Source organism: Quercus lobata, chromosome 2, assembly GCF_001633185.2.
Source record: "Quercus lobata isolate SW786 chromosome 2, ValleyOak3.0 Primary Assembly, whole genome shotgun sequence".
NCBI lineage: Eukaryota > Viridiplantae > Streptophyta > Magnoliopsida > Fagales > Fagaceae > Quercus > Quercus lobata.
In genome coordinates this window covers 218,768-242,586 of record NC_044905.1, presented here as the reverse complement: position 1 = coordinate 242,586, position 23,819 = coordinate 218,768, and the positions used below count along the sequence as shown (strand labels likewise).

The window sequence follows — 23,819 nt, the reverse complement described above, 5'->3', positions numbered from 1 at the left end:
TTCTTATATGGTATCAGAGCTAAGTTCTCTCAAGTTCTAGAGTCTCGTTCTAGGAAATTCCCAAATTCTAGGGTTTCATTCTTGAGAGCTTGGAGTTGCTTCAATGGCGTCCACAGCTTCTGCATCAGATTCTCCTTCTACTTCGGTTGAACGTGATCCAGCATTGGTAGAGGATATCCGTAATCCTTTGTATCTTCATCATGCTGAAAGTCCTGGAGCTATGCTCGTATCAGAGGTCTTGATTGGTGAAAATTACCATGCTTGGGTTCGATCTATGAAGAAGGCTTTGATTGCAAAAAATAAGTTTGGGTTCGTTGATGGCACAATCACTTTATCTTCTCCATTGATCAAAACACCAGTGGCAGTTGATGCTTGGATTCGTTGTGATAACATGGTTGGATCATGGTTGATGAAAGCTGTTTCACCTCAAATCAGAGTGAGCATCACTTATAGAGACACGGCATTGGAGATTTGGAATGATCTCAGAGACACACACTCCCAAGGTAATGGACCTAGGGTCTTTGAGTTGCAGAAGGATATTGCATCAATCAATCAAGGTGATTCTTCAATCACTGCTTATTTCACTCAATTGAAGCTGTATTGGGATCAAATCAAGAATTTCAGGCCTGCCCTAACCTGTTCTTGTGGAAAATGCACTTGCAATCTTTCACAAAGAATTGAAAATGTTCATCTTCAAGATTCTGTAATGCAATTTTTAATGGGACTCAATGATTCCTATTCTCAAATTAAAGGGCAGATTTTGTTAATGGAACCACTTCCATCCATTAACAAAGCCTACTCTTTGTTGATTCAAGAAGAAAGGCAGAGGCGTGTGGGAAGTTCTAATGCTTACATTGAGTCAACTGCTCTTGCTGTGAAAAGTTCCAATGCTACTTCTTTTTTTTCTGGGGGTAAGAATTCTAAGGGCAAGGATAGGCCTGTCTGTAATCATTGTGGGAAACTTGGTCATACTGTGGAGAAGTGTTTCAAACTGCATGGATTCCCACCTGGTTTCAAGCCTAAAGGAAAGACTTCAATGGTGAATCAAGTGGGTGTTCAAGAAGATCTTGCAGAAAACAGTCAGTCAGTCACTGATGCTAATCAATTTCCTTTTACTAAGGAGCAATGTCAGCAGTTCTTGGCTATGCTAGGCAATCAGATGCAAGCTGCTCAATTTAACATGGGAAATAAGGAGGTTCATATGGCTGGTAATGTGATCAAGACTCATTCAGAATCTCAAGCAGCACGTCAAGCAAGTGTTCCCCAGTCTAACAATGTTCTCAATATGTCAGGTATGACCCTTTTTGAAGGAATTAATTTGAGGCATTCTGTTTTTTCTGCTCAAGTAGTGAATAGGAGAGTTTTTAGTGGAGATACTTGGGTTATTGATACTGGGCAACTGACCACATTGTGCATTCTGTTCATTTGTTTACCAATTTTACTGCCATTAGCACTAATGTTGAGCTTCCAAATGGTGAAACAGCTGTGGTAACCCATATAGGTTCTATTTCCCTTTCAGCTACTTTAGTTCTTCATAATGTTCTGTGTGTCCCCTCTTTCTCCTTTAACCTTCTGTCAGTCAGTCAAATTACAAAATCTTCTTCCTGTTGTCTTATTTTCTTAGCAAATCTTTGTTTCATACAGGACCTTATTTGCTGGAGGACGATTGGTGTGGGTGAAGTTCATGATGGGTTGTATTTGCTGCAGCAAAACCCTTCAGATGCTTGTACCTCTCCAATCCACTCTGGTTCATCCTTTCAATCTCTCTTCAATTCTGTTTTCAAGTCCTTTTTTAATAAATCACAATCTCCTGTAATCAATAATGTTGTTGTACCTTCTTCCTTATGGCATCTCAGATTAGGACATCCCTCTGATGCTAAACTTTCTTCCTTAAAGAATGTACTTTCTGATGTTGTTTGTACTTTTAATAAAGATTGTGAGATTTGTCCACTTGCAAAACACAAAAGACTACCTTTTCCTTTTCTTAATCACATTTCAAAATTACCTTTTGATATTGTGCATTGTGATATTTGGGGTCCATATTCGGTTCCTACTGTTGATGGCCACAAATACTTCCTTACTATTGTTGATGATTGTACTAGGTCAACTTGGGTTTATCTCATGAAGTCCAAGTCTGATACTAGGCCTCTTTTACAATCCTTTTATTTCATGATCAAAACTCAGTTCAATAAATCTATTAAGGTTTTTAGAACAGATAATGGTCTTGAGTTTCAAATGACTGATTTTTTCAAGAGTCATGGTATCATACACCAACATAGTTGTGTTGCCACTCCACAACAAAATTCTGTTGTAGAGAGGAAACATCAACATATTTTGTGTGTTGCAAGGGCTTTGAGAATTCAGTCCAATGTTCCTATTGCCTATTGGGGTGACTGCATTCTCACTGCAGTGCATCTCATTAATAGGCTTCCATCCCCTCTTCTTCATCATAAAACCCCTTTTGAGTTGCTTTATGGTAAGGTCCCTGATTATCATTCTCTTAGGGTGTTTGGTTGTCTCTGTTTTGCATCCACATTGGCTCATAACAGGTCTAAATTTGATCCTAGAGCCATCAAATGTGTTTTCTTGGGTTATCCTTTTGCTGTTAAAGGTTACAAATTACTTGATTTACATTCTAAAAGAGTTTTTGCTTCGAGGGATGTTACTTTCCATGAGTCTATTTTTCCTTTTCACTCTATTCCATCTTCAACTTTGTCTTCTCCCTCTGATCCTTTATCTCAGATTTGTACTCCTGATGCCCCTCCTTTACCTATTGATGATCCTAAGGTCCATTCTCATATTATTAGTCCAGATTCTCAAATTCTTGAAGATCATTTTTCTGATCTTCCAGAGGATTTGTCCATATACTTACCTAATGATATTGTTGATGATGCTGTTTTACAACCTGATCATATTCCTTCAGCTTTACCTACTGCTTCTATTCCCTCTCTTAGAAGGTCTACTAGAGTGTCTAAACCTCCTCCTTATCTCCAATCCTACAAGTGCAATACAGTTTCTACTAGGTATCCCATTTCTAATTTTTTTTCTTCTCAACATTTGTCACCTAGCTATTCCCACTTCTGCAATAGCATTTCTGCCCTTAAGGAACCTCAATTCTATCATCAAGCTGTTGGTGATCCTCACTGGGAAGCTGCTATGGCAGCTGAACTTGATGCATTAGAACAGAATCATACATGGTCTGTGGTTCCTTTGCCACCAAATAAGAGGGCTGTTGGCTGTAAGTGGGTATTTAAAATTAAATACAAGGCTAATGGTAGCATAGAGAGGTACAAGGCACGGCTGGTTGCCAAGGGTTATACCCAGCAAGAGGGTTTGGACTACACTGAGACTTTCTCCCCTGTGGCTAAAATGGTTACTGTCAAACTGTTTTTGGCATTGGCTGCTGTGCAAGGATGGGGTCTTCACCAATTAGATGTTAATAATGCTTTTCTAAATGGTGATCTTCATGAAGAAGTCTACATGTCTCTTCCTCCTGGTTTGCACAGCAAGGGGGAGTTGGATAGCAAGGGGGAGTCCAAGGAGTCAAAAGGGAAATTGGTTTGCAAGTTGCATAAATCATTGTATGGCCTTAAGCAAGCTTCAAGACAATGGTTTTCAAAGTTTTCAAACACCTTATTGCAGCATGGTTTTGTTCAATCCAAAGCAGATTACTCTTTGTTCATTAAGAAGGATGGTAGATTGTTCATTGCTCTTTTAGTTTATGTTGATGATATTCTAATTGGTAGCAATGATCCTAAAGCTGTGGAAGATCTTAAAGTGTACCTAGACAAGCATTTCAAACTAAAGGATTTGGGTAGTTTGAAGTATTTTTTGGGTTTGGAGGTTGCAAGATCACAAAAGGGCATTTCTTTGTGTCAAAGAAAATATGCTCTTGAAATTGTTCATGAGGCTGGAATGCTTGGTTGTAAACCAGCTAGAACTCCCATGGAAGCTAGTTTAAAGTTGAGCAAAGATGATGGTGAGTTACTACATGATGCTGGAATGTATAGAAGGTTGATAGGTAGACTGCTGTTCTTAACAATCACTAGGCCAGACATTACTTACTCTGTGCACAGGTTAAGTCAGTACATGTCTAAGCCTAGAAAGCCTCATTTGAAGGCAGCATATAGAGTCATTCAGTACATTAAAGGCACGGCAGGTCAAGGGTTGTTATTTCCATCAAATACTTCACTGCACATAAAAGCTTTTGCAGATGCAGATTGGGCAGCTTGCCCAGATTCTAGAAGGTCCATTACAGGTTTCTGTGTTTTCCTAGGTGACTCATTGGTCTCTTGGAAATCTAAGAAACAAAATACAGTCTCTAGATCTACTGCAGAGGCTGAATACAGATCAATGGCTGTGGCTGTGTGTGAAGTGACTTGGATTTTATACTTGTTAAAGGATCTAAATATAGAACATAACAAAGCTGCTTTGTTATTCAGTGACAGTGAGGCAGCAATCCACATAGGGTCTAACCCTGTGTTTCATGAGCGCACCAAACATATTGAAATAGACTGTCATATTGTGCGAGACAAAGTGCATGATGGAGTTATAAGGTTGATGAATATTAGGAGTCATTCTCAATTGGCAGATTTATTGACAAAAGCCTTGAATCTAAGTCAGTTTACTGTTCTAATTGGCAAGATGGGAATCCTAAATATTCATTCCACTGGTGTCCATCTTGAGGGGGAGTGTCAAAGATTGAAGCAGAATATGCAGCAGCAGCAGAATATGCAGCAGCAGCAACAGTTAGACTCAGAGCAGAAGTCAGACTTAGAACAAGAAGGGAACGACTTGTAGTTCTGCATAATTCACTGTGTATAAACTGAAGGTAGTTTAGCTCTATTGTATATAGCTTTACTGTTGCACGTGAGAGAGCACGTGAGTTTTAGTTTGTGTTAAGAGAGTTAGTTAATCAGTTAAGAGTTTGTTAATCAGTTAAGTTAGTAACTGATGCTCTGTTTTGTATATAAAGAGCACAGCTGTGTAATCAATCTTCACGGAAATAAGAATTTCATTTTCAACAAATTCTTATATGCGTCTTCATGCACTTTTACATGAGAGTTTTCTGTAGCTTACTGGGATTATGATTTGTTGATAAATGTTGAAAGAATTGGCTACTTCGCTAGCTCTATGCACCAATCTAGCAACACTACCCATGAAATTTCAAACTGGATTCCTCAAGAATGACTAAGTTTGGAATTGATTCTGCTAGTTCTAGGAGATTCAAAAAATATTGTAATTAGTAGGTCTTCTATCCAAAAAGAAGTAGGTCTCTCTTGCTCTCTTATGTTGCTTTATGTTACTTTAAAGAAGATGATACTAAAAATTTTACCTCTTTGGATGGGGATTTAGCGGATGAAGTGACATATACACCACCAATTTAGACGGATCACACTTTTGAAGCAAACCTGCTTATAACAGTTGACAATCTTGAAATTGGGCTTTCCAATTGAGATTTGGAAGTAGTAATATATATTCCCTTTGAACCTTGTTTAAAAGTATAATTAGTTTTCATTAATGTATAATTGTCAATCTATTTAACAATTGAGACAAAGTCTATTCATACATTTTATTCACTTTACCTTAGGAAAATATTGCATCAAGATTGGAAAAGATATTTTCAGGTCAAATAATATGCAGAAAATGAAGAAATGCTGTATGTACCTTTTAGAGTAAATGAAACTAAGGAATTAATGTCATATTAGAGTTACCATTTTGGTAATTGAGCTATAAATTTGTGGGCCTGAATCATATTGACATGCAACATTTTATGGATTGGATATAGTCCGTGCAATGGACTTAACCATAATTTTTTTTTTTTTTTTCTATTTTATGGATTTGACTTTGGTATAAAGTCTTCTGAGTTTTGAATGTTTTGGTTGGCATGATCTAGATTGTGAATGTATGGAATACAATTGTCATGGTTTCCTATTTTATTGCTCTAATTGTGTGGGGGTATGTTTTGCTTTGTGTTTTCATATGTTTTGATTTGTCTTGTCTACAGTGGTAGAGCCAGCAACTTCTCATTTGGGGGGGGGGGGGGGGGGGGACTTGTGTACTATTAAGTATTTAAACAAAATAATATACAATCACTTTATAATCAATTACTCATATTATATTTATATGACACATTATGTCCATTAATTAGATTCCACGAAAATGAAAATGTAATATGCTATAAGGCCTAACCTATAGCCGTGATTAAAAAAATGTGGCTATAGACCTGCAGGGGGCTATTGTCATGCAGAATAAGCCATGTTTGTAAACGCGGCTATAGCCTATAGCTGCGTTTTTGGGGTCTATAGCTGCGTTTTATAAACACAGCTATAGCTCACGTTTTTTGTAGTGCCAAAAACACTTTAGTTTATTAAATCATATTTAGTGATGAACAATTTCGTCACTAAAACTATTTTCGAGTACATATAGTGACGAAAAAGTTTGTTAGTAAAACTATTTTTAAAAAAATCCAAGCACATTTAGCCATGAAAAGTTTTGTCACTAAAACTATTTCTTACAAAATCCTGCTACATTTAGCGATGAAATATTTCGTCACTAAAGCAATTTTTTGTTGCTATATTTGGTGACGGAAAAATTCGTCGCTAAAACTTATTTTCTGTTTTTATTTTTTTCATGGCTTTGATATTAGCCTGTAATCTGTCATTACATTATTAAAACCTCACATTTGAATAACACATTTATTTCAACAGCACGTTTATGAAAAAACGATCCATACATTCCACAAGTAAAAAATAAAACAAGTTTCCAATTCAAACTCCTTCCATACAATAATTGTTTGCAACACATACAATAACATAAGATGTTTTATAACAATACAAAAAGTGTAGTATAATATAATTAGGACCAACAGAAGATGTCCTCAAATGTCTTCAACTAATGCCAAAAGTAAATGCCCTAAAAGCCACCAATAAGAAATCTGCACAAATATAAAAACAATGCTACATTAAAATCATAAAGTAAAAACATTAACTATGTTATAAGAAACATTTCTAACAATGCATTAAGAGTAGCCACACCAATGAATTAAAATCACAACTCCTAATATATAAGTTGTAGAAAGCAAATATAGATTTTCAAGTGTAATATAATACAATTAGTTTCAAATAATGCATTAAAAAAGTAGTCACACCATGTAGTGTGGGTCAATTACTAAAATAAAGTATTAACCAATAAGTGTTTTAACTTAAAGATGAACCACCCCCATAAGTAAGAGTGTCATCATAACCCTTACTCCTGAAAAAGTTATGAATATTCTTTTGGACCTCTTTTTGCTAAGCTTGCACCTCTTGGTCCCTAGCTCTTGTCTCTTTGAGCTCAATTATCTCACTTTCTAGACGATGGATATATTCCACCGATGAGCTAGATGAGGATGAGGTTACTAGAGAAGAGGAAGGTCTTATGCTAAGTCCTTTTACAATATCAGACTTCTTCTTAAAAACCAAGTTTGAGATCTCCTCTTGTGTAAGGGGAATTGCATTAGGATCTTGACAATGATCCTCTTGCACTTTGATAATAGTTTCCTATCATTTTAAAGAGAGAAAGAAAGAAACAATCAGAACATTAATACTACATATGTTATAAGTTTATAAACATGATAAGGATATAATGATACACATACATATGTCGCTTCATCCTCATGGTGTATCCACATATTTGTCTTTGGATTGAAATGAACATCTTTGAAGATTTTTGCCAATTTAGGAACTTGACCGCCATTATTATTTGTCTGATTAATTAACATTCGAGTGTTAGATAGATATAGTTAATTAATCACAACATGTAATATACTAAGGTTTAAGAAAATGAAAAAACACACACCTCCTCATCAACCTTAACAGTAAGTGCCTTTGTTCTGCATCTATGTTTGCCTGAAATTTTTTCCCTATTCTCAGAGTTTTTTTATTTTATTTTTTCTAATAAAGAACATTCAAGATATTTATTAGATCATGAATAAAACAGTATACATTTACTTCATCTAAGTATTAATCTAATCATTTGACAACATAATATAGTAAACATTGGATAATAATAATATACGCATAAATAATTTACTAGTCATTCCTCGTTAGTCCATTTCCCATCAATGAGTCCAGTCCACTACTCAAGTGTGGCATTCTTTTGCGGGTGGCTTCTTGCATAGTCAACACCATGAGATGTTACGAGCTTTTTATAAGCCTGATGTAACTTGTTGGAGCTGCAACTCAATAATCTTTCACATTTTGTATTTAATGTTTTTGTTACCAAGTTGGAATCTCCTTGTAGCTCAAACTGATCCTGTAAAATGAAGTGTATATGAATTATAAAAATATTATTATATGAATTTAATATGCTTAGTGACAACAAAGACCAGTTAGACATTATCAATGTAAATTTACCACGATATTTTGAAACATCACATCTCTAGTAGCAGCATCAACACTTTTCCAATTTTTCACATTGTAACTAGATAGATTACTTTGCATTTGTATGCCAATTTGATTAACAAGCTTGCATGCATTCTTCCCAACAAGAGCAGCATACTTTGCAGCTATACGTACTTGCAGCTTACCACTTTTTTCAATAAGTGCCCATACTGCTATACCTCGTGTTGTTCCACGAGTATTTCTGCTAGTAGATCCTATTTAGACATTATCAGTGTTAAAAATTATACATTCCATGTACATTATAGCTAAACTAAGTGAAGTATAATCTCAATAGTAAAGACAAGTAGCAGTTGTAATTAAATATGGTTCTATGTAATTACCAGTTGTGCTAGCTAATGTGCCGGTAGGCTATGCCTCCGCACTAGAAGAACTTTGGATGGGAGGATTTGTTTCAGGAGGTGTTCCCGTAAATTGGACCACCGGGATAGATGCCTCACCTCGCAAGCGTGTAAGTCGTCCTGGTGCCATTTGTAACTAACAAACATACATATAATGGAACAAGAAGGTCATTACAAATAATGGAACAACAAAATTATTATCTAATGTAATAATTCTAATAAGAATAACATATATTGTAGCAAACAATACATCACATTTATATTACCTTATGGATTAAAGAATTAGATGACTCATCATCATTGTCATCATCACCAATAGGTGGTACATAATTATCATCTACCACAATACTAACTCTATTTCTTTTCCCTTTTACACAATTGGACTGAGCAGAATCCTTTAGAGAAGTTGAGATGTGCTTCAATCCTAAAGCATCAATTCTTTCTTGATTTTGCCTCATTCTATCCAATCTTGCCATCTCATACTTTGGTATATTATGAATGTATTTGGCTTTTTTGGACATTTTTTGAAACTAGGTATTAACATGAAAGATAAGTACAATTACTACTAACTTTACATATCATAGTCCACATCATTATCCATATTAAGCAATTTACAAGTACAAAATTTGAACACAATTGCTATTAACTCAACACAACAAATGACCACATCAATATCTATATTAAGTTCAAGATAAGCAAAAAACTTTAAAACATTTGCTACTTAGACAAGTATAAAACTTTAAGATAAGCATAAAATATTTAAGACAATTGTTATGAACTCTACATATCATAATCCATATCAAGATCAATTTCAAGTATGTCATGCTCTTCATTTTGATTAGCGTCTTTTGAAGTTCCACCTTTAAGAACAACCTCAGTTTCAATATCACCCATACAATACTCAATATTGTCTTCAACATTGATAGGGACAACATCAACAATCGCTTCTTGTTAGAATGCGTCACTATTTTCTGTATTATCATTGGATTCTCTACCCTCGACTTCCGGGACATCAAACACACCCCTATGTTGGATGCATTACACAAATTTTCAAGGTTCACCCTATTTGGTATCTTAAAGGTAGAAAACTTGTTTCGCTTGACTAAGAAGTATAAAAGGGTCATTTTGATACCACTGACTTGGAACATCAATGCTTGTGCAATGTGCATCGATTCTTATCGTTCTCCTTTGACCATTAGTACCAGTATTGTACCATTCACTTTGGAACAAAACAACTTTATGACGAAACACATACTTTAATTCCCAAATTTTGCACACATGACCATAGAAGTTGTGCATTTCTCCCTCATGGTCCCCTTTGGTACATACACCACTGTTTTGGGTCACACAACAATTGTCGAGATCCCTTGTATGGAACTTTACACCATTGACCATACAAACTATGTACTCCTTCACATGCGGCTTAGGATCATTTGCTAATGACCATAACTATTTAGTAGTTTCTGATGACTTGTTAACTTTCAATCTATTCATCTATATTGACATACAACAAGTGATATTAATTAGTAATAAGCAATGAAGAAACTGTTTAAATGTTTAATTTTTATCAGTGAGTGATTAAATTTCAAATGTCTTACACATTCTTTGAACCACTTAGGAAACTCTTGTCGTTGGATTTGATTTATGGTTTCTCTAGTAGGATCATGCAATGTGCTTTTGTGTTCATTGTTAAAAATAAGATGATTTATTTTCAGCTAAGCATCGCAAATAATATTTAAAACTTGATCAAATAATATATGCATATGAAATCACATACTTTAAATAAGGCTCTAGCTCAGTACTATTTTACAACAAGTATCAATGAGCAATATCAAGCAATGCATAAAACAAGTTACCATCATTCTGCCTACCACCTATAGGTCGGGCAATCTGTGAAAAAACTATTAATCATTCACTAGATTTATTAAAATATTCATTTCTTTCTCTTCGATTATGCACAGTTTCAATCCATCAATATACAAAGACCAGTTGCTAATACATTCTTTAAGAATGTAAGCCTTTGCAATTGAACCTTCTGGTCAAGCTCGGTTGGAAATGTATCTTTTCAATTTTCCAAGGTACCTATGAGGAAAAAATATTTGGAGTATGTGATTTTATACCATATGTGAAAGATGCAACTGATGGATGCATCAAAAGATCTAATTGCCTTTCAATTGGGTACATCCACCGATATTATACCGGGCCTCCTAGAATTGCTTCTTGAGGCAAGTGAACAGCAAGGTGGACCATAACATTAAAGAATGCTGGAGGAAAGAACCTCTCAAGCTTGCATAGTATAAGAACTATACTGTTAAGGACATATTTCGTATAATTGGCTAATCTTTTGACAAAACACACTTTACTTGTAATTGGGTAGATTTAAGATGTATTTAATACTTCAAGGAACAAGAGTTCAAATCTAGTATTGAAGCCATGCAAATTTGTCTAAGAAACAAGTGAAGAAGTGCTGATTTTTTTAAAGCTCGATAGCTGCTTGACACCTCTCGACAGCTAGGCTATCTGTCGAGCTCTTAAGCTGTTTCTTATCCAATCTCGACAACTCCTCAACAGTTGGTGGATCGATCGAGAAAGCTCCTGTCTCCTTGACAGCTCCTCGATAGCTTCTCGATAGCTGTATCTGTCGAAGTTTAAAGCTCGACACCTACTCGACACCTTATCTGTTGAGCTTTACAAATTTTAGATTTTCAAATATGATTTTCGGCTCATGCTTATGTATTTATTTAGGGTTTCTTTTCTCATAACCCTAGACATATATAAGGCTTATTTTAGAGGCCGTCACATAAGAGAATACAAGGAGAACATATGCAAAAGGTGACCGATGCCTTATTCTCCCTGAAAGAAGCTATTGAGTCTTTGTGCCTTAGGGTTTTGTAACCAAGTACTTCTTAATCTTCATTATTGATGAAGTGAAGAACTTTGCAACCAACATCTTCTTCTAGTTAGTGATTAAGTCGCATACTGGGATCCGTGCAATTGGTTAGTCACGTACTGAGATTCGTGCATTAAAGGGTGGCGTTCATATATTGAAGAGTTCAGAGGTTCTGAAGCAGTAGAAGGTTTCTGCTGTGAGTTCATCTACGGGGATTGTAGAGTCTAAGGACAAAAGTTTTGTACTAGATCTGAAACTGCTCTTTACTATAGTGGATTGCTTTTCGGGAAGGTTTCCTCTCAGGTTTTTTACTGTGAAACTAGTTTGTTTCATTGGTTTTCCTGGGTTATCATATCTTGTCTTATTTATTTTTCCGTTGAATGATTTTGACATGATATTGATGTTTGTTTGTTTTAACAAGTTTTATTCATAATAAATCTAATTAACAACTTGGGTTTAAAACTTGTTAATTCTATCAACCGGGGTCTAAATTTCCCAACATATACGTTCTTCTAGTTTCTCCAATTCACTCCGCTTTAAGGTCCTTGAGCATAAGTCTTGAAAGAAACTGCCCAACTCAAACAATACAATACTAATGTCTTTATCTGCAAACCCTCGTAACCCAATTGGAAGAATTCGTTGTAGTAGCACATGACAGTCGTGGTTTTTCAAACCAGATAATCTACTATTTTTTGCATTCACTGACCTTGATATGTTGGCTGCATAGCTATCTGAATATTTGACTGATTTCAAAAAGACATAAAAACCATCCCTTTCATTGGGGTTTAATTAAAAAAAAGCCCGAGACTTATCATATGATCTATCAGGACGTTGTTTCAAATGCAACGTGTGCCTAAAGTTCATATTTTGCAAGTCTATCCGTGCCTTGTTAGTGCCCTTGTTTTCCCTCTCAATGCTCAATAAAGTACCGTAAGTACTATCACTAATGTTCTTCTCCACATGCATGACATCAATGTTGTGCTTAAGGTTCTTATTTTTCCAGTATGGAAGTTTGTACAAAATACTTACCTTTGATCAATTTGGCTCCCTAATGAGTTGTCTCTTCTTGTTACTTGCATGCTTTTCTTAAATTATATTTAGTATTCTATCTAGCTGCTCTTGTACCTTTCCCACCGGTAACTTTAATGATCTCTTTCATTTCTCTGATAAACCATTATGCAATCGACTATGTCTCCAACAATGTTCCATAGGCAAATAAGCTCGATAGTTAATGAATCCAATTTTACGCATCTGAAAATTGTACACATCTGAAAATGCTCTTTACTATAAGCATCATAAGTTTCTACATCTTCTTCCCACAAGTCCTTCAACTCGTCAACCAATAGTTTCAAGTAAATATCAATCTCATTTCTCGGTTGATGGGGACTAGAAATAAATAAGGACAACATAAAATATGGCTTCTTCATAACCAACCAAGGCGGTAGTCATAGGGGATAAGTATGACAAGCATTTACTATAGTTGTTCATATTCCCAAAATGATTAAATTCATCTGTAGCCAACCCTAACCTTACGTTACAAGGTTCGAGAACAAAATCAGGATATTGCAAATCAAATTCCTTCCACTCCTCATTATTACCTGGATGCCTCATTATCCTATCGTCCACACGTTTGTCTATATATATCTTATGTCCTTAGCTCTTTGGCCTGACATGTACAATCTCCTTAGTCTCGGTGTCAACGGGAAGTAACACAATACCTTATAAGGAATCTTCTTACCTTGGGCACGTATATCCTTGTACCTAGGCATCTCACACACCGGACATTTATCAAGGTTTTCATTTTCCTTCCAAAATAGTGCACAATCATTTTTGCATGCATCTATATGCTCATATGACATACCCAAGTCACATAATATTTTCTTTACTTCATAAGTTGACCTTGTAACCAAGTTACATTTCAGTAAAACCTTTGTCAGCAATTCTAGCATCATATCAAGTCCCTTATTACTCAGGTTGGTCATTACCTTTATATTCAACATCTCAATAACAAACTTCAAGATAGTATAATCAGTGCAACCCTGATACAACTCTCGCTTTGCATCTTCCTTAAATTTGTCAAAATTACACACTTCTTCATCTTTGGTTGCATTTCTTAGTTCCCCTCTAATTTGGTTACCTACTAAGGTATTAATACCATCCATATAATCACCATTCGACATTTCATTATCATGAATGTTCTCGTTCAATACATAAGGTTCTCCATGATTATACCAATTAATATAAGATTGCATAATCTCACGATGAAGCAAATGGATACACACAGTATAAAGAGATTGTCGATAGCAATTCACATAGTGAATACACGAGCATGAAATATTACCACTCTAGTCCACAACCGCCCTTGCAAAATTGATAAATGCATTGACCCCTTTAATATATGGATGACTTAATCTGCCATCAGGTATCTTACCCATTGTCATCCAATTTTTATCCATGTTTGACTACAATTGTAAGGTGAATGTTACTTTAGTAAAATAAGGACAACTCATGCATAATATATTCTAACATCTAAGTCTATAATCTACTTTGATAAAGTTCTATCCCATTCATGAATGCACAAGTCTATATTAACACTTAAACAAATATACATTGCACAATCAAACACTCCCAATATCAATTTATACTACCTTATAACACCATGCAAGCCACCCGCTTGGTCCAACACAACAACCCACCACAATACCAATCATCAACATCACAATATAAAACGTTTACACATATTGAAAAAAACGTTAATATAATCATACAAAAGTAACTCAATAACTCCATTCACAATTCTAATAAATAAGAAAAAATCCCAATATAATATTGAACCACCTTATATTATCATGCAAGCCACCCGCTTGCTCCAACACAACAATCCACCACAATACCAATTTTCAACAAAACTATATATAATGCTTACAAGTATTGAAAATAATTAAATAATATCTAGCACATATAATTTAACAATATCCATTCACAATTCCAAAAACAAAAAAAAAAAAAAAAACAGTCCCAATATGAATTTAAACCACTTTATAACTCTATGCAAGTCATCCACTTACTCCAACACAACAATCCACCACAAAAACAATAATCAACATCACAATATATAATGTTACAATTATTGAAAACAATTAAATAATATTCATTATATATGATTCAACAATATCCATTCACAATTCCCCAAAAAAAAAAAAAAAACACTCCCAATATGAATTTAAATCACCTTATAACACCGTGCAAGCCACCTGTTTACTTCAACACAACAACCCACCATAAAACCAATTATCAACATCACAATATATAATGCTTACAAGTATTAAAAACAATTAAATAATATCCATCACATCTACATCAACAATATCCATTCATAATTAAAAAAAAAAAAACTCCCAATATGAATTTAAACCATCTTATAACTCCATGCAAGCCACCCGCTTGCTCCAACACAACAACCCACCACAAAACTAATCATCAACATTACAAGTATAGAGTTTTTTAAGTATTTAAACAAATTTTACTTACTATGCTCAAGCTAAGCGTACACCTTTAAGAAAAAATCCAAAGTTATTCAAACAATGAGTATTTAACCTGCAAAAGAAAAGACTAATTTATAAAGAGTTTATCAATATTCTTACAAGCTATATCATCACTACTAGCAATAGCATATAATGCTCAGTGTTATAGCATAATGTTCAATATAAGTATTTAAGCAGAAAACATCTCAAAAAAAGGACAACTCATGCATAATGTATTCTAACATCTAAGTCTGTAAGCTACTTAGATAAAATTCTATCCCATTCATGAATGCATAAGTCTATATTAATACTTAAACAAATATACATTGCACAATCAGACACTCCCAATATCAATTTATACCACCTTATAACACCATGCAAGCTACTCGTTTGCTCCAACACAACAAACCACCACAATACCAATCATCAACATCACAATATAAAACATTTACAAGTATTGAAAAAAAGTCAATATAATCATACAAAAGTAACTCAACAACTCCATCCACAATTCCAAGAAATAAGAAACACTCTCAATATAATATTGAACCACCTTATATCACCATGCAAGCCACCCGCTTGCTCCAACATAATAGCCCATCACTATACCAATTTTCAACAAAATTATACATAATGCTTACAAGTATTGAAAACAATTAAATAGCATACTTCACATATAAATCAACAATATTCATTCACAATTCAAAAAAAAAAAAAAAAAACACTTCAAATATGAATTTAAACCACTTTATAACTCCATGCAAGCCACCCGCTTGCTCTAACACATCAACCCACCACAAAAACAATAATCAACATCACGATATATAATGTTTACAAGTATTAAAAACAATTAAATAGTATCCATCGCATATAAATCAATAATATTCATTTACAATTCAAAAAAAAAAAAAAAAAAAACTTCCAATATGAATTTAAACCACTTTATAACTCCATGCAAGCCACTCGCTTGCTCAACACAACAACCCACCACAAAAAAAATAATCAACATCACGATATATAATGTTTACAAGTATTAAAAACAATTAAATAGCATCCATCACATATAAATCAACAATATTCATTCACAATTCCAACAAATAAGACACTCCTAATATAAATTTAAACCATCTTATAACACTATACAAGCCACCCGCTTGCTCCAATACAACAACCCACCACAAAACCAATCATCAATATCACAAGTATAGAGTTTTTAAAGTATTTAAACAAATTTTACTTACTATGCTCAAGCCAAGCGTACACCTTTAAGAAAAAATAAAAAATTATCACAAATAATGAATATTTAACCTGTAAAAGAAAAGTCTAATTTATAAAGAGTTTATCAATACACTTACTAGCTATTATAGCATAATGCTCAATATAAGTATTTAAGCAGAAAACATCTCAAAAAAAAAAAAAAAATACAAACCCTTTTTCAACTGATTGATAACAAGTCATTAGCTTCACCAAAAAAAAAAAAAAAAAAAAAAAAAAAAAAAAAAAAAAAAAAAAAAAAAAAAAACCAAACAAACAAACAAAATATACATGACCAAGAACTATTAAAATCAAAGAATCCCAAGAGAAAATAAAATTACACACACCCAAAAGCTTGTTTCAACAAATGATAACAAATCTTAAAATTATAATGTTAAGTAGTTTCACCACAAAACAAAAATATACCTAACCAAGAATAGTTAGAAACAAAGAATCCCCAAGAGAAAACCAATCTTTATCATCATCCAAACCTGACAAAACCAACAATAGAGAACTTAAATTTACAAAATTTAATAGATGCACTCTAAAATCACACAAAAACCAATTACAAGTAACTAACAAAAAACCCATTACAAGAAACTAACAAAGAACCCATTACAAGAAACCAACACAAAAACCCATTACAAGTAACTAAATACTATAAATTCATACTTACACTTACAAATCTTAAAATTACTTAAAACCCATATCATTTAAACAAATCCAAACCAAATTTACCAAAAAAAAAAAAATACATAGTTCAGATTAGTGGAAGGAGAGGGAAGGGGGGAGATAGAGGGAAGGAAGAGGGGAGGTAGTGGAGGAAAAGGGGGAGGGAAAGGGCAAAGAAGGGAGGGGTGGTGGTGGAGGAGAGAGGGAGGGCAAAGGAGAGAGGGAGGGATGAAGGAGAGCTGGGTTGGGTCGGTAGCGAGCTGAGGTTAGCAGTGAGCTGGTCGGTGGTGAGGCTGGCAGTGGTGAGTTAGTTGGGTTAGTGGGCTAGGTGAGGGAGAGAGTGAGGGAAAGAGAGTTGATATGGGTTTCGTGGGAAGTGAAAAAGAAAAAGAAAAAGAAAACAGAGCTGATATATGTACACAACTTTTAGTGACGACTTGAATTTTGTCACTATTGGCTACCTGTAGTGACCAAATTGGATTCGTTGCCGATTACGTTACAAAACATTCATGATTTTCCTTTTAGCGATGACTTATTTTCGTTGCTATTTCTCACATTCAGCGACGAAAATGATTTCGTCACTAATATAGTGACTAGCAACACCTTTAGCGATGAACATTTTTGCCACAAAAAACTTAAACTTTTAGCGATGAACAAATCATTGTTGTACATGAATTTAGTTTTGCACCTACAATTTTGTTTGGCACCCTTAATTCAGCACAATATATAGTGATGAAATCTAATTTTCGTCGCTAAATGTTACTAATTTTTTTTTTATAAATAATGACGAAATATGAATTTCGTCATTATATGGTACTTTTTTGTGACAAAAAAAATTTTCTTCACTAAAATTCGTCACTAAAATTACATTTTGTTATAGTGAAAAACTCGGCTTTAACGATAGACCTATAGACGCGTTTATTAAATGCAGCTATAGGTGAGATCTGTAGCCGCATTTTTTGGTGTTTTTAGCGGCATTTTTACGGGTAGGGCTTATGGCCGCGTTTAAAAAATGTGGCTATAGGCCTAGCCGATTTTTTATTTATTTTTTTATTTATTTTTTTTAAAGATGTCCTATGGCCACATTTGGAAAACGCAGCCATAAACACACCTAAAGCCGCATTTCATAGAAACATGGCTATAGTGTTGTCTATAGCCGCGTGTTTCAATTGTGGCTATAGGTTGAACAATTTTTTTTTTTTTTTTTTTTTGAAAAATGGGCTATAGCCACATTTTGAAATCGCAGTTATAGCCTGCCTACAGTTGCGTTTGTTTAAAACATGAATTAAAGCATGTCTATAGCTGCGTTTTATAAACATGGCTATAGGTTTGGTATAAATTATAAAAATAAAAAAAAAATAAAAAAACCCTCAATTCCACACAAACTCAGATCACTCTAACCTAGCTCACGTTTCATAGAAACCTTCAACTCTCAACAACAAGTCATCTTTTGATCCACGACGCCGTTGTGCTCCGAGCCACGCCATTGAGCGCCAATCGACGCCACTGGCATTGAGAGCAGCCATACTTCATCACGTACGAGTCCCAGTCCAAACCTTAACCCTAACTGGATGGAAATCGCAGTGATAGGGTCTGAACGGTGCTTCCCTCCAGTTCCTTTCATCGCACGGTAACGATTATCTCACCAAAGACGAGGTCATCGAAAGAGTCCTCTTCTTCATCAAGAGCTTCCCCAAAGTCGATCCCTCACAGGTCAACCCCTCATTTTCCCTCTCCCTTTCCCTCTTCCATTTTCTCAAGAAAATTCCTGTTTGGTTCGCAACCAAGCAATTTTTTTTACGTGTCTAATTTTGCTCCTCAAATCAATAAACTTTTTTTGTATAACAAGCTGAAAAATATGTATTGATTAGTTTAATTCCTTTGCTAAAAGTGTCTGTTTGGTTGCTGAGAAAATGTGAGGAAGTGAAAATGGTTGCTTGACTAAGTCTAATAGTACTGTTATGGTTTAGCTAAGCTAGATTTACAAATATTAGATCAACAATTTAGACATAAATTTTTTTAGGTTGAACAAAAGTGATGTTGTTCCAGACATGGTAAAAATTCAATGCTAGTTTTACTAAATTTTCTTTGCACACAACCTATATATTCAAATAAAGAGAAATACGTTGATTTTTCAGCAACATAGAAGATTATTACAAATGCATATTGTTCTTTTGTGTGAGTCATCATAGTGCAAAAGGCTGGAATGTATTATTTGGGATTCTAATAGACCCTGGAAAGTTGAAAACAAATGCAAGGACGATTTTATCCAATCCCAGGAAGAACTCATGTAGGACAAGATTTGGGGAAAAAAAAATCTTTGTTAATTATATTGTTCACAAATACTATGGAGAGAGCTTTAGCACTACTTGATATCGCTTGAAATCAGTAGGTTGAACGCTCTGGCTTCGGTGGGCTACTGAAAGGTGGAAGGCCTACAAAAGCAAACACACTATCAAAAAAGGGCACCGGAGAAGACCGGCCAAACCCCCTCCGATGGCAAAGTTAGTCTCTCATAGGAATGAAATTCCAACTTTTTGGGAGTCAAGTCTCAGAATGTTCTTACCTTCATTTGGTCCAGACCGGTCCTTTATATAGAGACCCTAGGGACGGTTATTTGTCCAATAACCTTCCCAAGATTTGTGGAAGCCAATGAGTTCGGAGATAACTTCCTCAACGGCTACTAAAGTTGTAACCGCTAACGGAAGTTAACTCATTCGAGGGATTCATGGCGATAGCTACGGGTTTAGTAACCGCTACAAAGAGTCGAAAGTTTCCTAAGTGTTGTGCATTCGTCCGTCCATTGTATGACGATTTCATCGTCCCTAGACATCTGATAATCGTTCATGGACGACCTTTATGGACGAGTTTATCGTCCATGGGAGACTTCATTGTTCAAGAGCAATATTATCGTCCATGAACATCTTTTCTTCTTCTGGGGTGATTCTTGATCTTGCTTGCTTTATTGGCTCTGGACGATCGCTTTGGACGAACTGGAGTTGGGACTAATTTTTCACTTCCCCATCAGTTGCCCCTTTGTTCAAGGGGTCGTCCAGGATATTGTTGTGATTTTAACAAAATTTTACTTTTTTGTGAGCCACGTGTCGCGAAACTATTGGTTGGCCAGTCGTGTCGATCTCATTTCCCAAAGGAATCGCCACGTGTCAATTTTTGAGTGGTGAGCGTCATTTCACTGACCCTGTTGCTGGGGCCTATAAATAGTGCATTCTCTTTCATGCCCCTTACTTTCCTCTCATTTTCCCTTCTGCCATCTCGTCCAAGAGCCTCGTCTAGCTCTCCTCCTAGTTCTATCAGGTATTTCCTCTTTCTTTTTAGGCTTTCATCTTAAATCTTTCTACATTTCAATCATGTCTTCGTCTAGTAGTTTAGAGAAGGAGATAGACGAGTACCAGGACGATTCTTCTGGGAGTGAGGGTAGTGATGAAAGTAGTGTAGATAGCTTGTCCTGTAGCGATTCCTTAGACGAGCATTATTCGTCTGGGGTTCCTGGCGTTCCCTTGGAGGAATTTCAGGAACTACAACGTACCTGTAGCTATCACCATGAATCCCTCGAATGAGTTAACTTCCATTAGCGGTTACAACTTTAGTAGCCGTTGAGGAAGTTATCTCTGGACTCATTGGCTTCCACAAATCTTGGGGAGGTTATTGGACAAATAACTGTCCCCAGGGTCTTTATATAAAGGACCGGTCTGGACCAAATGAAGGTAAGAACATTCTGAGACTTGACTCCCAAAAAGTTGGAATTTCATTCCTGTAAGAGACTAACTTTGCCATCGGAGGGGGTTTGGCCGGTCTTCTCTGGTCCCCTTTTTTGATAGCATGTTTGCTTTTGTAGGCCTTCCACCGTTCAGTAGCCCATTGAAACCAGAGCGTTCAACCTACTGATTTCAAGCAATATCACTACTATCTCAACCTTGTCTATTTTAGATTGTTTAAGAAAATAAGTCGTATTATATATTTTTACCATATACGAGGATTAGTCTAAACCCAGAACATGAAGTCAAAGCTTAAGATCCTTTATCAATTTCTCATCAAAGGATCCAGCCAAGGGATTGATCATTAATTTTAATTGGATCCAACTGATTGATATAACTATATCATTCTACCATTGTTTTCTAGATCTACCTACATGGTACACATTATGACTTTCAAAAAACCTTTCCCCACTTCCCATTTATAAAATAGTCAACATTCTATGTTTCTCGTTCTTGTCAATTTCTGCATCAGCCCAGTTTTAGGAACTGACAAGGATACTCTTGACTATAGATTGCAATTTGAGCTCGTAGTTAGTGAAAGACTAATGGGCTTTCAAGTTGTTTTCTGAAATTACTTTCTGCCATTTAAGTTGGATCTTGTAGTCTACACTGTTTTGCAAGATTCCTCCTTACATAATGTTTTTCCCTAATTTGGCTTTGCTTACCTTTATGTTTCATAATCATTTGCAAGTTTCACTTGTCAACAAGGACAGTTGACTGGCTTTGGGTATCTACAGTTACACTGTCAAAGGTAGTAATGGGATTGTTTTGGCTTTTATATAACTATATGTGTCGTAAAGTTTCTTTATATTCTTTACTTGAGTAATGTTTTATTGGGGTTGAGCTTAGAACACTTACTACCCGGTTTGTGTTTTTGATTTTTTTTTTTTTTTTTTTTTTTTTGCTTAGGAAACTTGGAAACTATAAAAATTTAGTTACAGTTGATTTTAGCAGTATTAGACTTTGCTATTGTGCTGGTAATTGTGATGGAGCCATAACTATAAAACCTTTTTGATGTTGCCAGAATTAGAATCTAATAATGGAGTAATTTTTGTATTTGGGTTGAGCTTGATAAAAGCAAATTGGGGGTAAAAAGAATTTTGTTTTAGCTTTTGTTCTAGGGAGGTATTGATATTGAATAATGGTGGCAGCTGCATCTTTGGGATCCAACTCTCTTAAAGAATATCTAAAAAGATATGGAATCAATGATGAAGAGGATAAAAAGAAAAAGAAGAAGAAGAAGAAGAAGAAGAAGGTCCAAAGTAAACCAAATGCAACAGGTCTTTTAGTTGTGGATGAAGATCTAGTTTGGCTGAAAATAGTCAATTTGGAAGAGGAAAACAGCGGCGATTCAGCTGGTAAATCAATAACATTCAGCTGGTCTTTTAGTTGTGAATGTCCATGCTCTTGTTGTTGAGGAGTTACGTGTGCCCTAGTACTTACACTTCAAAGAGGAACTCGTTGATGGAAGGTGACTTTACTTGCTTTTCTTGTGTTTAGGATTTTATTTATCTATCTATAGGTTCTGTTCTGTTTTTTGCTTATTACTTATTGCTTGACTATGTATATAATAAATCGAGAAAAAAAAAATACACGTGGCCGACATGACTAATTTGTTGAGGATTTATATATAGCTGACCCAAAAAAATTAGGGACCTAAGGATCTAAAATGCTTACCATATATGTTTATTGATCTCAATAATTTGAATGTGTAGTGCCAATGGGAACTTTGTGCACACCTAGGCATACACATGTCTTAAGTATTAACTAAGTGGAATCACAATATTTACGTCGCCCTTGCTAATTCTCAAGTTTAACTTGCAAGAGTCCTCTTCAGTTGCACTGTCTAGCATGCCTTCTTGTTGTTGTTATTCTCTTGTTTTTTTTCCCTCAATTAGACACACACACATATATATAATTTTCTTTTTAAGTTTCTATATTTTAATCACTTGCTGGTTCATTTTGCTAGATATATTCAGCTACAAGCATCTCCTACAAATAGAGCAACGTGTGATTATCATTTTTTCAACACATATTTTTACAACAAGCTTAAAGAGGTTGTATCATACAAGGTAGTTGTTTCTCTTGGTTTCTTAATTTCCTTAAGTCAATGTTTCCAGCTGCTAATGCTGTAATCATTTTTACAGTTGGGGGTTGCAAATGCTGATCTTGGTTGTTACTTGTTAAGCTACTTATTGGCATGGTTTGATATGTTTTTGATTTGATTATGAATAGAGCATTTTGGTAGTGGCTTTGTAAGTTTTGAAACTGAGGCAACTCAGCTACATATGGGGGGATATATGGACACCAGTTCTCTCTTTTTTTGGGGGGTGGTGGTGATTATACATAGTGAGTTTTCTTATCAAAAAAAAATTATACATAGTGTATTTATCAGTTTATGTGGGAACAACATTACCGACGTATCTTACCTTTAAAAAAAAACTTTAATGATGTATCTTAGATAAGTTTTGATATTTGCATTTGATATTGTGTTGCGTTTTTTTGTTTTGGCCCAATTTATCTCTAACTTGTATTCCCTTGTAATATGTAGGCAAGTGATAAGGATACTTATTTTGCCAAGTTCAAAAGGTGGTGGAAGGGTGTCAATATATTTGGAGTTGAGTCTTTTTTTAATTTATTTGGAGTTCCATATGCGTAAGATGGTAAAAATGGTCAGAGTATCATTTAATGCCTTGACATATTTATTGGGAGTTAGGTATTTTTTTAGAAAGATCATTTGCTATTCACAAATGAGATTGACCAGAAATTCTTTGGTTCTAGCAAGCATCCTTTTGATTATTGCAATTCCTAAGTTATTGTTATCATGACCAGAATGGTACAGCTTGTGGTCTATACCCACCCTGGATTAAGTGATTTTTTTTTTTTTGTTGGAACCAGTATGGTTTTTGTATTTGGGCAGG

General features: G+C 35.0%; 1 protein-coding gene across 1 annotated transcript in view; it reads left to right on the top strand.

The window, feature by feature from the left end:
- Positions 1-20,490: 20,490 nt before the first annotated feature.
- Positions 20,491-23,819, top strand: part of LOC115977720 (serine/threonine-protein kinase CTR1-like) — a 29,209-nt gene continuing 25,880 nt past the window's right edge. Inside the window, 3 exon segments of the mRNA XM_031099741.1 lie at positions 20,491-20,665; positions 22,050-22,256; positions 23,134-23,153. Coding sequence (XP_030955601.1) covers positions 20,491-20,665; positions 22,050-22,256; positions 23,134-23,153 — 402 coding nt within the window.